Genomic DNA, 16560 nt, shown 5'->3' with positions numbered 1-16560 from the left:
TTGGATTTCTAACTAACCAAAACTATGTTCCTCCACAAGCTAAATTATCTTTGCTGATAGTGTCAAAAGAAAATGAAATGGATTAGGAATTAATCTGATTTGGATTAGCCGATATGTCTTTTGCCAAATATTGTTGCATGAAAAAGAAGAATTATACTTATGACACATGGATCTAACTCAACTGCAAAAGCTAACTCATGAGAAAAAGATTATCAAGTCCATATAAGTAGACCTTCAATCAATTTTCAAAACCAATTTTAATACCCCTTCGTGCTCAAGCCGTCCAACTTTAGCGTGTACTAAGAGTCCAAACAGAAATGGACTTGGCCCTGATACTATATAAAAATATGACATATCGACTAACTTAATTTCAACAATTAGCTCATAAAAAAGGATTATATAAGTTCATATAAGCAAGCCACCAATTCATTTTCCAATCTAAAATCCCCATACAAAGTCGAATAGCATCACTCCTTTTGTAGTGTTTTGGAAGACTCAGAAATATTCCAAAAAGGTATTCATATGGCATTTTACATTATTTTCTATTTTTGTTTTTTTTCCCTTTGAAATAATAGAAACAAATTTAAAGTTACTTTGGGGAATTAGGTGTTTAAAAAATAGAGCATATTTTAAGAAATCTTCTTTGATTAATAAGTTTTTTTTTTAAAAAGATTATATCAATTTCAATATTTGCTTTTCTAATATGTGTTTGATACGACATAAATTGTCATAAAAAAATTATTAATCTCCAATTATCACTTGTTCCTCCTAAGTAAGAAAGTAACATATTCCGTTCATGATTTGTTCACGTGCTACATGTGAGTTGAACGCACGTCATGATTTATGTTCGATATAACAGAAAAAACGTTGTTCAATTGGGAGGTCATACAACATGGTTCATGCCTTACTGTAACAAGAACACTTTTATTCGATTAGAAAATGAACTGATAACTTGTTATTCAAGTAAAAAGAATCGAGCATAGATATATTACGTATCAAAATTTGAATCACAATACGTGCACGATTAACCTTCCAAAATTTGTCAAATATAAAAAGAATATATAAAAAATAAAATAAAATGCCAATGATTGGCCACTATTGGAGCATACTTTCAAATCAAGGGAAATATTCGCAACCTACATTTTTAAAGTATCTCAACTAATTCTATCATATTTTTTGTTAAATCAACACATTAATTAATGTCGTTTTACTACTCTAAATGAGCAAAAAAAAAATCATTTTGCTATAAGCGTATTTATCTAAAGTTATACAAAGTGATAGTGCAACTATTGTTTACACCACCAGTACAATTTAATTCACTCATTATTTTATCATGTTGTAGATTAACATTAAAAATAAATAAATACTTCAAACTATTTTATGAGTAGACTTAATTTATAATATTTTTCAAACTCTACGACCAAAAATATTTGTACAATGTCTTTCATTCTCATAGATTTTGAAGTTGAAATGTAGAAAAATATTAGAAAAAAATAGTTTTTATTTTCAAAATGATGGTATTTAAAAGTTAAAGTTGTGGTTGGCCATGAATATAAATTGAAATTGTTTTTGAATTTCTAGAGTACATGACTTTTTGGTATTCTTCAAATTTTGAGTTTTATTGTCAAATTTTGAATTTTATTGTCAAATGTGTTTCGGAGTTTAACAATTATGACCAACACCGTTTTAAAAATATTAAAAGATTAGATTTTCCAAATAAATTAAATTTTATGATCAAATAAATATTTAAAGATGGATTTTTAAAATTAACGTCAAACAAATAATCTTCAAAAACATATTACTATTGATTATTCTATTTTTTTTAACAGAAAATAAGAAGGAAGAGAAAAAAATCAAAGTTAGAACATTCACCGTAAACGCCGCCAGGGTCAGGTTTGACAACTAGACTCGGACGTATTACAAAAAAAAGCTATAGGTTCGGAACATCCAGCTGTATACAGCCTGTTATTTTTAGTATTTCATTTTTTCATTATATTTTTGTATATTTCACATTTAAACATTATAAATCTCAATTATAATTTCCAATTCTGGGTTTGGTTTATTCGCTGGCGACAGCCTGTTTCCAACAAAGCTCTCCTACCACACTACCCCCACACCCCCTTCTATCTTCTCCCCCATTTTCCCTCACTCTTCTCTTCCATCAATCGTCTCTCTCTCTCTCTTCTTTTTTTTTTCTTCTGTACTTAGGGTTTTTTTCTTCTTCTCCCGATTCTCACTGGATACAAGAAGATTCAGAATTTGCGCTTTTCAGATCAAGATTCTCCGTCTGGTAAGCTTTCGTTTGATCTAATTTTTGCATGTATCCGTACTGTTTTTGCTTTTGGGTTTGTTTAGAGATAAATGCACTGTTTCTACTTTATATATGTCTAGACTGTGATCATTTTGTGTACGGTTTTGTTTTTAGGGAAATCACGTTGAACATAGATAGAGTTCATTGTTGAAGAAGTTTGAAAAAAGGAGGGTGGAATTGGTGTTTTTGGTGTGCGGGGTGGTTGGTGATCAGATCTCGAGACTGTTGATATATGGTAGTTTTGAGGTTGAGAGGAGTTAAATCTGTGATTTCGAGGTGGTGGAGGAGGGAGGAGTGAGGGTTTCAGGTGGTAGAGGGGTTTCAGGTCTCCATGCTGTCAGAGAGCATGCGTGCAATTTGTGGTTTGGGTAATGCCCTATTCGAGATTTGCTGTTGATGCACTAGGTGTAATTACTATTATACTTGTTTCAATTTTGGTACTTGCTGGCTTGTCTTGTATACTGTACTTGATATACTTTCATACGAAGATTCGCGGGCAAGGTTACAATCAGCTTGGTTATTTTCATGGTCCTTGGATTATCCGGATTGTATTTATATTGTTTGCAATTTGGTGGGGATTTGGAGAGGTTGTTCGGCTTAACTTGATTAGAGGGGAAGGAAGATTGTTGAATGCTTTTGGTTTCAGATGGCAGGAAACTGTTTGCAAGTGTTACATTGTTTCGAGCTTAGGTTTTGCAGAACCTTGCCTGTACCTAACCGTTGTGTTTCTCCTTCGCGCATCCTTACAGAAGTCGGGAACTTTAAGCCAGAAATGGAATGGCAAAACAGTTGGATACATACTTCTTTTTTGCGTCCCAGTTTTTATTCTACAGCTCGTGCTTATTTTGGCTGGACCACAACTTAAGAAGAATAGCTTGAAACACTTGCCAGATTATTTCACTAGTCCAGTCAAGCAATTTGAAAATGATGTTGCCCTGTGCACTTACCCTTTGTTGAGTACTTTCTGCCTTGGTCTTTTTGCCATCATGCTAACTTCATATTTGTTCTGGCTTGGTGGAAGAATCCTGCATTTGGTTATCAATAGGAGTCTGCAAAAGAGAGTATACATGCTAGTGTTATCAGTTTCAGCTTTCTTTCCTATAAGGGTTCTATTACTCGGTTTAACTGTTAGAACACTGCCAGAACATTTACCTTTTCAAGCTCTTGCATTTGTGGGTTTTGTTTCCTTCTTTTTTTGTATTGGGATGGGCATGTTCATGCTCATTGTCATGCCCATGCGAGATTGTTTAGCATTGAAGAAGAGCTCAGAGAGGGATATAGAGGCTAGGAGAAGGTTAAGTGATGAACAAAATGATACCGTTTCTCTAATTGCTAACCAAAGTACCCTTGGAGGAAGTATGGTGAGCAGTCCTGGGAGAAATTCAGCTGCCTCAACCAAGAGAGGATCCATCTCCTTTCGAACAACGGACAAGGATGCAACCTCAGGGGTGGCTTTTGTGGAACTAAGTGTATTCTCTCCTAGTCAGCACTCAACACCTCCCGGTTCACCTCAACTTCTTGGCTGGCCTATGCATCCTCCACCCTCACAAGCTCAAGGTCCCTTGTAGTTTTCTTGGGCTGTATCTTTCCTGTATTCTCTTATTACTTTCACGGTGGTGGATAACTGAAGGGTCACTTTTTTGGGTTTTAAATTGTTTGTGTTCATTATATCCGAGTGATTTTGATGTTTGGTACATTTTTGATTAATAACTAGGACTTGCAAACAAGATTTGAGAGATGAAATCTAACGAAATGGTGCTTGTATAAAGTGTTCTTTCGTTTGTGTGTTCTTCCTAGTTGCTGAATGTCAACCAATAGTTTGTAGCTTGCATATACACCTTTGGAGAATGGCTATTATACGAACCAAATTTTGCTCCCGGACCCCCTTTGTGTGGCTTTCTGCATCTAGTACTTCTTTTCCAGGTAGTTATCAAGGTTTCCTGATTACTCGTTAAATCGATGTTGTGATCTATGCTAAATCCCCACATATGTACTTGATTCTAAGTTATTTTTTTCAGATTAAATGTTTGGTAGTATATTTGACAAGAAATTATTAGAAAAAAAATAGTGGAAGGAGAAGACGAGTGTTTTCATATGGTACTGCTGGTGTTTTTGAAGAGGTTCAGTAAAAAAGATGGGGAGAGAAATTGGGAAGATAATTGCCTCCATTCCTTTTCTTTCGAACTAAATAATGTGATATTTAACCCAAAAAATGGCACTTGGAAGTTAAAGTTATTTTGGGTCTGCGGTTAATACTGGTCAAAACTATATAAATCAATTCAATATAACATTAATGCTGTTTTGAGTTTTCAAAAATAATTACGCCCAAACGGGCCTTAGTGTGAACTCTTGTTTTGCAGCATATAATAAGGCATAAAGGGGTTTATGAAAAAAAAAAAAAAAGTTAATTTGTAAACAAGATGCATGGCAGTAGCACACTGTCAAGTGTTATACGTAAATAATTATCACTCTTGTTAAGTTTTATAAAAAACTGCAGTGCCGGCTCAATGCTTATAAAAATTAGGCGTATGCCTTAGGCCCCCAATTTTAGGAGGCCTCTAATTTTTATCACGATAAACTATGTGTTAATTGTTTTTATAGAAAAAATTAATTATCTAAAACAAATGTATCTTTCTTTAAAAAATATATATTATTTTATTCTCCTTAACCTCAATTAAATAGAAGAAATCAAGAAAAAATTTGTTTTGTCTTCTTACATTCTCTTCACTAACTCGCGCGTTGTAGTTTTCTAGACCCCTTTTATACTATGTGTAAGTTAGAGTTCTATCAAAAATTGAATCAATAGTAAAAATCATGTTTTGGATAAAGTGAATTACAAACATGTTTAGATTGACTTATTTCATGTGTTTTTAAACAAAAAAAAAAGGTTTATAAGCAGTTTTGTCAACTTATTACTTATAGAATAATGTTAAAAATTTATATAATAATTGCCTCAGCTAAAAGATTTTAGGCCTTTAATTGAAATTTCGCTTTAGGCCTCCAAGTATGTTGAGCTGCCCCGTAAAAAAGGAAAACCAAATACAAGAATATTAATGCATGACCTATAAAAATAAAATCTATATATTAATCATAAAATTTGGTTCGTATGTTTTTACTATATTTTGCAAAGAGTTATATCAACTAACATTGTTTTCATAAAGTCGTATGTATTTAATATTTTCTTTTAACTACATGTACTACGGTTTATCATTCGTTATCTCCTTTTTTAACTTGAGCGTGACATTAGTTCCACCATAAATAATGTTCAAATAAATATGGTGAATGATGAGTAATTAAGAAACTAATGTAAACTGCTGACCATATCTCTTCTAAATAGTTAAAACAAAAAAATTCATTTGACAACTCAAAAGAATTAAATATATTAACAAGTTGCTGGTCACTGCTTCGTTGTGAAGAAATATGGCTGGCTAGCCGACATACATAGCTTAACAATTCTAGATCCATTATACTCCCACTCCCTCTGTTTCACAAAGAATGATCTCCTTTCCTTTTTAGTCAGTTTCAAAAAAATGACATCTTTCCTTTTTTGGTAACATTTTACTTTTTGCTTTCCACGTGGCATGTTTAAGACCACAAGATTAAGGGCAATTTTGTACATTTGACATAACTTTAATTTAGGACCACAAGATTCAAAAGTCTTCTTTAATTTCTTAAACTTTGTGCCAAGTCCAACCAGATCAATCTTTTTGAAACGGAGAGAGTATTTAATAAAATAATTCTGACCATAAACCTTATTATGTACAATTCTTTTGATGATACATAAGCAAGCACTTACTAGAAGCACATATATTGAATGACGGACCGTCCTGGTGAACCGTATAAAAGTACTAGTACTTTTCCTTTTAGAAATTTTTTTGAACTTGCCACCCACGGTTCCACCTATAGGCCATACATCAGTTGACAGATCGTCCGTAGTTCCGTTGGTACTGGCACTAGTTCTACAAAAAGTTATTGAACAGGTTGAGTTAAAGCTCAATGTTGTAACGTTTAACTAATAAGATAACATAAAATTTTGCGTAAAAGAAAGAGAGTCATTCAAAATATATATATTGATATATGACGTAACAATTATTGTTCTAGAATTTCTTTTAATTAATTTTAAACTAGAGTTTTGTAGTAGTGATAGTAGTAGAAGAAGCCAATATGAACAACATATCAACTTTTTATTTGAAGTTTATCAAATTTATTTTTAAGTTAATAAAATATTTCAATAGACGTAATAAAAAATAACTTCAAAATGATGAGACTGATGATTTTTATACATTTGAAGTGCAATATAACCTCAAATCCTCAACATATTCTAAACGTCAATTTTGAACATTACTTTTTTTAGTTTGAATTTAAGGAAATGGATACTTGAAATTTAAAACAATCTTAATCTTGGCTATCATATTTTTTCACTCTTTATTATTTATATGATTTTAAATTTATTCAGTCTTATTCATTGACATGACAATGTGTAATTCTATCGCATAAAGCTTTCACAAAAAAGTACCTCTAAATTATTTATTAAAAAACATATGTGAAGTAAGTAGAAGAGAAACTTGTATAAAAAAAATGTTCTTTTGCAAGTGTTTGTCCCTTTTTGGACATATATTTTAAGAAAAACTATATTTATTATATTTGGAAAAAGGCAATTATTTTCACTTGAAATGAAGAAGGAAAAAAAATACTTTGAAGAAAAGCAAAAATAAAAGTTTTGTCCAAACGTGTCCTTACAATTAAACTTTTTTGACAATTCAAGGAAGTCAATAAACACAAGCTAGGGGCGTTTTTGTCATTTTAAAACAGTCTACGCGTGCCGCGGCCCTCGAGACACGTTCCACTTTTCATTTTCGCTAACCCGAAAAGCTATAAGAGTATTTATTGAACCCTAATATCAAGCCCTCACATTTGAAGAAGAATTTCCCTATTTTATTTCTCACGGCGAAACCCCCTCTCTCTCTCTCAACTGCGTGTGTAGAAAGTCGGAGAAATGGCATCTTTCGGGGAAGCACCACCAGGTAATCCAAAAGCTGGAGAAAAGATCTTCAAGACCAAGTGCGCTCAATGTCACACAGTCGATAAAGGAGCTGGTCACAAACAAGGTGAATATTTTTCCTGTTTGTATACGCGAATTTATGGTTTCTGATTTTCTATGGTGTTTTTTGTTCTTAGGGTTTATTCATCGCTTATTGTTAATTATAGAATTATAGATCTGTGTTCTATGTGTATGAGATTTACATGTCAGGTGTATTTGTGGCGCGGTTTATGGTTACCTTCACATATGAGTAATTTTGGTTGCTATAGATCTCTTTGACTATAAGATCATGGTGTTTTGATTTTGATGAATTTTTGCTACTTTTCTACGGAGTTTGTTTTTTCTCTTTTTTTTATTATCAGCTTCTTATCCATAGCGTGGATCTGAGCTTTGAATAGTTGATTCATTGTTCACATGTCTGAACTGATCTGTAGACGCCTTTGATCTAATTAGTCCTTGTGTTTGTTTTAATTTTAAATGGTTTTGTGAGGACTGCTGATGCTGTGGTGTTATTGAGACCTGACCTATAGACAAGGGATTAAATTGGTTTAGGTAGTGAGAGTAGGAGGAAAGGATTTTCTCCTGGAGTTTAAACTCGCAGAGTAGGTCATATGGGATACGGCTTAAACAACTTGTTCTTTTTAGTTTTTACATGGAGGATGTAACTAGTGAATAATTATGGTCCATCAGTTTCCTTCGATGAGTTCCTGAATGGAGTAAAATTCAAGTATGTTGATTAGCTTGACATTTTTTTTATTGTGTTTGTTGTAGAATTTCTCCCTTCTAATCCATTATAAGTCCCAAGATTTTCTGATAGAACTGTGAGTGCATTATATTTGTAGAATGAATTTAAGGTGGTCATGATAATAGGAGACTGATGTGAACTTACTTAAGCTGTGCTAGCAAGATGTTCAATTATCCTCATGTGTGCATAAGTTGTTGAATTGACTAAAAGTGCTCGGGTTGTGGGTGGATGATAGTTTGAGTTAGTTCGGGAGGTGTTAACATTCTAATCACTGTAGAATGTTAGATCCTTTTAAGCTTTTTCTAAAGATTTTGAGTCTTCATCATTTTCGTCTCTGCCTGTCATTTCCCTCTTTCGTTCTTGCTGTATTCTCATATGGCTGATACTTGAGCATACAATTTACTTTATGGTTTTCCTCCCTGTGCATGTATTATTGCAAAAGAGGCAGGAATTATGTCTGATGTGTGCACATTCAAAATTTTCTTACACCCAATTTTATTCCAAATCCAGGACCCAACTTGAATGGGCTCTTTGGAAGACAATCTGGTACAACTGCAGGTTACTCATACTCCAATGCAAACAAAAACATGGCTGTGACCTGGGGAGAGAATACATTATATGACTACTTGCTCAACCCTAAGAAGGTAAGATTCATGTATGCTTGTGTATGACTTTGATTTTGTGTTGTGAAGAGTGGTCTTACTGCTTCACTTTTATGTGTTTTCTGTTTGCTTATGAGGTCTCCTTGACAATTATTTTAGTTTGTCGGATTTCTGCTGTCTATATATTCCTGTATGACAGTATGACTACATTGAACCTCACATTAAGCGAGGCAAAGCGCTCAACACGTCTTGCGACTTGCTTCAGGGCTCAAGTGTGCCTTTGATAACATTGTTATTTGCTTAAAAGAATGACCCTCTTTGATTTTCTTTTTCCCTTCCTGGATCTCCTGAAAGCTTTTCTATAGTTGGGTGCTAGCACTGCAATAATATATTTAAAATTTAGGCTCTTTTGTGGAGTGAGGTGCTAGCCATTTAAATGTAGATTATGCTTGCGAAATCCGTAGCCTACTTAAAATAGGACTTCAGCTGGCAAAGCAAGCCTCTGTATTGTTCATTGATCTTTGGGGTTTAGAGACCATATATTCTTGAGGAACTTGGAAAACCGTAAGTTCTTTGTAAGTCTATTATTAATTGTGGAACTTGGATAACCGTTAATTTTTGTTTCTTTAATATGGAACTTGGATTCCCCCCGTTCAGACGAGAAAGATCATAATGACTAGTTGTCCTTGATACTAAATTTTTTTAGAAGTCACGATCTCAGGTTTTTGCATGTCCCATTACCTACTTGAGTGAAGGATGTGGATGTATATCAATGTACCGCTAAGATGTGTGAAAATAATTGGATGGGTAGGTAGATAGAGCATTGAGGAAACCCTACCTTTATATGGAAGTACTGTATATGCTCTCTCAGCCGAAAGTTGATGTTGAGAAAGTGGAATTAGAGCAAATGGAGGAACACTACTACTGGACAGGGGTGCAGAAATAGCAACAATTTATGGTAGAGAGGAAATAGCTTATGATTTGGTTTCTCCTGAAACGAAGCTATGATAAGAGATATCTGTGTAAACAACCTCCTGGATTGATGTAGATGAACAAATGTATGGATGCTTTCTCCTCCGTGAAAAATGATTGATTCAAGGTTTTGTCTATGGAATGTTGTCTTAAGAAATAATTCCTGGGTCCATAAAATGATTAAATCAGTTAAAGATGCAAGTCTTTTATGAGATCTTTGCACCTATAGACAAGTATAGATAGGGAAATTTGGGTAGCAATTTGTGTAAGTACTGCTCTACTTAGATTGATATTGCTTTTTGCATTGAGATAGCAACATCTAACTATTCACTTAAGTGAGATTGAAGATGCATTAATATGTAGCAACTTAGTTGCTTTAGTGTCCAAGGCATTAAAGGTATTTGTGGAAGTGTGGAGCACCTACCCACACAACACACATCTCACACACGCACACAACCAAAAGATAAAGAAGTGGGCTTCTGATATTTTTCATGGACCAAGCATGTATGCATTATTTTGATCATGGGTGGCTGTACATGAATCTAAAACTTGTTTTGGTAGTGTGTTGAAATGTGTGATCATCTAATTGAAAAGCATGAGTGGTTAGGGGAGCATGGTTTGATTTACTTGTGTCTTCGATAGTGTTTGGCTTGAAAAATCCAAGGTAGAATTTGGCCATGAAAAGTTAGGGTTGAATAACGCAAAAGTAGAGGACTGTGTGCTTTGATCATTTTAAGCTTTTTTACTCCAGGCCTCTTTAACTTTGTTGTTCACATAGCCAAGTGTACACAGATGTATGCGGTCAGATTTTGTGAAAATGTGCACCAAGGAAAAGTTGGAACAGGGATAGTTGGAATGGAGTCTAGTTATGTCTTTTTGCCATGATGGCTTGTATTCATTTAGTGGAGTTGACTGGGATTATGCCATTTTCCTACTTTAGAAATGAACATAATTGTGGACAAAGCTACATATGAGTTCAAAGCATGCATGATGGCACCTACACACAGGGAGTACTTTTTTCCCTTAAATGATCTCGGGTTTTATTTCTGCAGGTTGAAAAGAATAAAAATTAGCTAAATCAACTGCTGCAATGAAGTGTGTAGTGTCTTTTTTAGATTTAACCATTTATGTTGATTTATATTTGTTGTGCTTTTGCGCTGTACACCAGCCACAATTCGTTGTTCTTTAACTTCTCTTGTGGTACAAATATGAGGCACAACTGAATGTGCCTAGGATGATATTGATAGAAGTACTATTTCTTTCCATATTCACTATGCTTAATTGCTGACTCAGACATTTTCTGTACAGTATATTCCTGGGACAAAAATGGTTTTCCCTGGGTTGAAGAAGCCACAGGAGCGGGCAGATCTCATTGCTTATCTCAAGGAAGCAACTGCGTGAAGATGATCTTTTTGGAACATTATAATACTTTTGCTAGTGGTCAGGAGTCGTCCATTGGTAGCATTTCTCATTTTATATTTTGAAAGGCATATTTTGCCCGTTTAAATAAAAACCAAATACAGTGTCATGCCATTCTTCTGGTTGAGCTAAGCCAGTCTTGAAGGAATTTTGTCCAAGAGTTTGTCATTTATTGTCACATAAAATCTTGACCTACTTATGAATGCCTGATTTATTTATTTCTTATCCAGTTTAATTTTTGGTCTCTCTGTCACCAGTTTTGCTTATTTCACGATTGAATCCCAACAGCTTAAATTTCTAGCATTTGCCTGAAAATCTGTATCTACTTGCTGGTTTCTAGAATGCCAGTAAAAAAGTTCGATGGCGTCTTACTGTGTCTGATAATCTGTATGCACAATATTTGGTTGAGCTCAAATTCAAAGAAGTATTGCAAGATTTTAATATCATTTCCACGTTTTCGGATCTGAATGTTATTTTGAAAAGAATTGTGAAGATTGTGAAATCATTCTACAGTAAAACCTTGATTTTAAACCTGGGTGGGATTATGAAATATTATTATATTATAGAGGTATTATTTAATCGGTAAATTTAACATTTATTAATATAAGCGGTGTTGTGAGATTCAATGAAGGATTTTGATTGCATTAAATTATTATATCTTACTAGTTTATGTATTATATTTATTTTGTATTACACAAAAAATAAGTTTATTATACATAAAATATGATAAATATATCAAAATCAGTGTATCTTACTAAATTATGTATCTATTATTGAATTCATATAAAATATAATCTCCTTATGTAATTCATTGTAAAAAAATATTCATTATAAATAATGTTCATTGCTTTTTAATAATAAAATATTATTCATTGTAGTTTTACTAAAAACATTCAATATATGATGATAAGAGAATAAACTACACATATGCAACTTCTCATTTAAAAAGTGTTATAAAATCAACAATGTCATATCAAATACGTAAAATATTATATGAATACAAAAGATATCATTCCACATGCACTAAAAAAAAATTTAAAGTCGTAGCAACATTGGAATTTCTGAATGTAATAAAAAAAGTTATAGATAAACTTCAACTAAATTTAAATTTTTAAAAAACACAATAAAATCAATTGTCTTAGATATAGCTGTACTATTAAAAAAAAATTAATTTATAATACTAATGAGACCATGTATGCATTGGGGGCTTTCTAAAAACATATTAATCTTATTATCTTATCTAAATGAGTGATTTTTTCCATTAGTCCAAGTCGAAATCAGAAAAAAATATTATCTTAGAAAGATTATTAATTATCGAATATTAATTTAGTAAAGTTTTACTGTATTTACTTTCAAACAAGTTTTTAAGTTGGTGTACATTTACCACGATATAAACGTTATTAGCGGTCCTTAGAGTCGTCAATATAGGATTGGCTTGATGGGCCGGCCTAGCCTAACTCGTAATTTAATTTAGAAAAGTTTTTTTTAGTACAATCCGAATAAGTCTATTGGTTCATGTGACTTGAGTAATTGGGCCAGCCCATGGGCAAAATAAAAATACAATAAAAAAAAATAGAGTATTAAAAACAACAAAAGTTTAAACTCAAAATTTATTTAAAGTTTTAACTATTAAAATTTAGAATCATCAAACGTGATGTACTTAGCATTCCTATTACTACTATATCGTCAAAATCATCTTTCATCATTGGTGGACATGTTTTCACCAAGTATAAAAGTTGCATCATTCATAAAAATATTCAAACACTTATTGCTACTCGAAATCGATTTGTATGATTTTTCGCAAATTAATAATAATTTTTTTTTGTACATTTAAATATTATACGTACTTCATAAATTTAGTTATTTTTTAATGTTTAACTAATTATATTGCTTATATATTGTAGATGAAAATGAAGATATTTTATTGATGTTTATGTTAATATTTTTAAGTTATAATTTAATTTAAAAAATAATTAAAAATATATTTTTTTAAAATAGACTGATCCGACATGGCTCACAATCAATGTACTAATGAGTCGGACCAACTATTTGTGGCCCACAAAAGAAATGAGTTAACCAAGCCTGGCTCATTAAATTTCATAATCTGCATGGACCAGCCCAAATAGGGTGGATCAATTCATATTGATAGCTTTACGATAGTCCTTTTTGCTCTACTCTCCTACTATTAGGCACGTGCAACAACAAATACTATTTTGAGCAACTTACAAAAATGACTATATTTATAGGGTTATTGAAGTTCAATAGCTATAAGTATGTTATTTATAAAAAATAACTACAATTTATATCTTTTTCTAGCTGTATTTCTTTATATGTTTTTATTTTTCTATCTATACACTAATACAGTTTTAATTACAATGAACTAAATAAGGAACATGTATTAATTGTGTAGCATATGAATACATTGAATTCAAATTGGTATATCTATTTATAAGACTTAAAGTATTAATATATCAAGAATACAAGTATTTATAAAAACGTAATGTATTAATATATCAAACAAGGTAAAGTATGACAATTAACATATGAACACGACAATTTGAAAAATGAATACATTGTTGTTATTCAAAAAATGAATACAATATAGTATATATATGAATACATTGTTGTTAAACAAAAGATGGATACATTGGACAACATAGAAACAAGAAAAATGAAAAATGATATAATGTGTAGGTATCTAAAAGTGTGTAAGTATTCGCTTGTATAAAAATTGATAAATACAACAAACGTCAATCTCTTTTTGGTCAAGTTTTTTCTGTAATACTTGAGGTTTGGTGTTAACTCATGTATTTGTTTATAAAAATATAGTATTAATGTATTCAATTATACTTGTATTGCCTAATCAATCTTTTAAATTAGATAGATTACTTATGTATCCAGATATACTTGAATGCACAAATCACCATTTCAACTTGTGTTAATATTACAATACTTATCTATATATATAAGTATTCTACTGTATACAAATTTGGCAATCACACAAACCTCAATCTCTTTTTGCTCATGTTCTTCCTTTACTACTTTTTTGGTATTACTATAACCATTGTAATGGAGAAAACAAAACAATTCTTTAATCGAACCTCTATAAAAATAGATGAAAATGTAGATGGATACAAATATAATCTTCATAAAAAAGAGAAAAAAATCAATTACGTAAAAGATACTTGATGAATTCAAATCACAATCACACAAATCTCAATCTCTTTTTGCTCATGTTCTTCCTTTACTACTTTTTTTTTTATAACTATAACCGTTGCAATGGAGAAAACAAAATAATTCTTCAATCGAACCCCTAAAAAAATAGATGAAAATATAGTTGGATACAAATATAATCTTCATAAAAAGAGAAAGAAAAATCAATTCAAAGATACTTGATGAATTCAAATCAAAAAAATTGCTCCTAGAATCATCAAAAAGATCATAAATTGAAAGGAATATGGTAGGAAAATTTGAGAATATGTGATATAGTAATATTGATGAAAGAGAAAGTATATATTAATGAGGATAAAAATGAAAAACTGATCACATAAAATGTGCGTAGACATAATTAATTATCCTTGTAATAATAATTTTCCTATTTAATATTTAATAACTTTCCTATTATTTGTATATAATTAACTTTGCTATTTATTGTGTAGTTATATCCATAGAACATAAAAAAAAATAAACTATAGCTATTTATTTTAAATATATATTGATGTTTGCCATATTCCGTAGTTTTTCCTATTTAGTTTAATAAGGTTACCTAAAAAAGTTAATGGGATGGCAAAAAGAATCTTTATTACTATTAAAGAAATATTTTTTCTCTATTCACTTTTACTAAAAGAAATTTTCATTTTTACTTGTGACTTTTGACATATAAAGAGAATATTTTTTATGTTTTATTCTTAATATTATTTCTCCATATCATTTTTCAAGATGCAATACTAAACATTAATTAATAAGGTTAATGTGATAAAATACTTATATCAATTACATTATTTTCTTAATGAGTGTGTCAAATCAAACAATAACAAATAAAAATGAACGAATGGAGTACTATAATGTGAGAATAAAATCAATGGATTGATACTACAACAAAAGAACTGCTTGGTTATTAGCATAAATGTCGGTGTTTGCCTTTGCGGCTTTTAATTTTGGGTGGTTGAAAATATCTGATACTCAAAATAACAAATAATTATATGTGATGTATAACTTTATATTTTTATATTAATATCTTACAAATTATACCGTAAAAGAAATGTAATTTATATATAATTTGCGTGGAGTGAGACCAAAGTTCTTCATATTTATGCAAAGAGAATCATATCTGAATTTTTTTGTTAATAAATTTTCATTAAATGAATAATATCGATAAAAATTAAAATGCACATGCAAAAACTTCGAAATTATTTCATTTTGTTTTACTTAATGCATATTGACTTGATATTCTCCTTAAAAATGCATTATTAGAGGTTTATTTTGTTAAATTAACCTTATTAACTATGTTTTAAAAATCTACATTTGACTTCTAATGTTTTATGTAATTAGTTAACGGTAATGATAATAATAAAAATAAATAAAAAAATCTCTCTTGATATATTAAAATTTAATAAAAATTCAAGTAAAGTGAAATATAGAGTAATAACAATATACTCTCTCCATCCCACATTATTGAAAGATATTCTTTTCAATGGGCAGTAAAATTGATGAAAGAAATATTTTATTTGAGGATATTATTTTATTTAATATACATGCTTCCATTTGAGAATATTTAATAAATGAAATCAAAATAAGTTGAGTGGCAAAAAAGATTGAGTATTCATATCTTAGGTCGCACGTTCAAGCCTCATATCATGCAAAGTGAAGCCCAATTTTTAAGTGGAGAAGGGTAGAGGGGCGGATCCATTATCCACCGAGTGTAGAAGGTTGTGATTGGTCCAAAGGACGGGCTCGATTACTAAAAAAAAATAAGTTGAGCATAGCTATATTGTTCCATTATTCATAAATTGGAATAAAGAATTGAAATCATTTTATTTTTGTTTATAAAAATGAAAAATAACTAACAACAATTTTTTGAGAATATTAGCCTGTTAGGTAATCGTGTATGATTGTATTAATATTTTTAAGTTATAATTTAATTTAAAAAATAATTAAAAATATACTTTTAAAAAGTAGGCTGACCCGACATGGCTCACAACCCACATACTAATGAGTCGGACCAGCTATTTTGTGGCCCACAAAAGAAATGAGTTAGTCAAACCTAGCTCATCAAATTCTATAATCTGCATGGACTAATCCAAATGGGATGGACCAATTCATATTGATAGCTTTAGAATCGTCCTTTTTGCTCTAGTCTCCTACTATTAGGCACGTGCAACGACAAAATATCTAATAAGATTGCCTAAAAAAGTTAATGGGATGGCAAAAAGGATCTTTATTACTATTGAAGAAAGATTTTTTCTCCGTT

At 31.2% G+C, this 16560-nt stretch overlaps 2 protein-coding genes across 2 annotated transcripts; both read left to right on the top strand.

Annotated features, from left to right (window-relative positions):
* The first annotated feature begins 2128 nt into the window (after window positions 1–2128).
* On the top strand, window positions 2129–4096 carry LOC125867482 (uncharacterized). The gene is made up of 2 exons (XM_049548001.1): window positions 2129–2290; window positions 2426–4096. Exon 2 carries the CDS (start codon window positions 2683–2685, stop codon window positions 3877–3879), a length of 1197 nt encoding a protein of 398 aa, XP_049403958.1. The 5' UTR covers window positions 2129–2290; window positions 2426–2682; the 3' UTR covers window positions 3880–4096.
* A 3110-nt stretch (window positions 4097–7206) lies between these two features.
* LOC125861055 (cytochrome c) lies at window positions 7207–11325 on the top strand. Its single transcript, XM_049541133.1, has 3 exons — window positions 7207–7419; window positions 8608–8741; window positions 10980–11325. Exons 1-3 carry the CDS (start codon window positions 7308–7310, stop codon window positions 11070–11072), a joined length of 339 nt encoding a protein of 112 aa, XP_049397090.1. The 5' UTR covers window positions 7207–7307; the 3' UTR covers window positions 11073–11325.
* The last annotated feature ends 5235 nt before the right edge of the window (window positions 11326–16560 follow it).

Source organism: Solanum stenotomum, chromosome 1 (genome assembly GCF_019186545.1).
Source record: "Solanum stenotomum isolate F172 chromosome 1, ASM1918654v1, whole genome shotgun sequence".
NCBI lineage: Eukaryota > Viridiplantae > Streptophyta > Magnoliopsida > Solanales > Solanaceae > Solanum > Solanum stenotomum.
The sequence above is the reverse complement of the archived record's forward strand: the minus strand, read 5'-3'. Positions and strand labels throughout refer to the sequence as shown.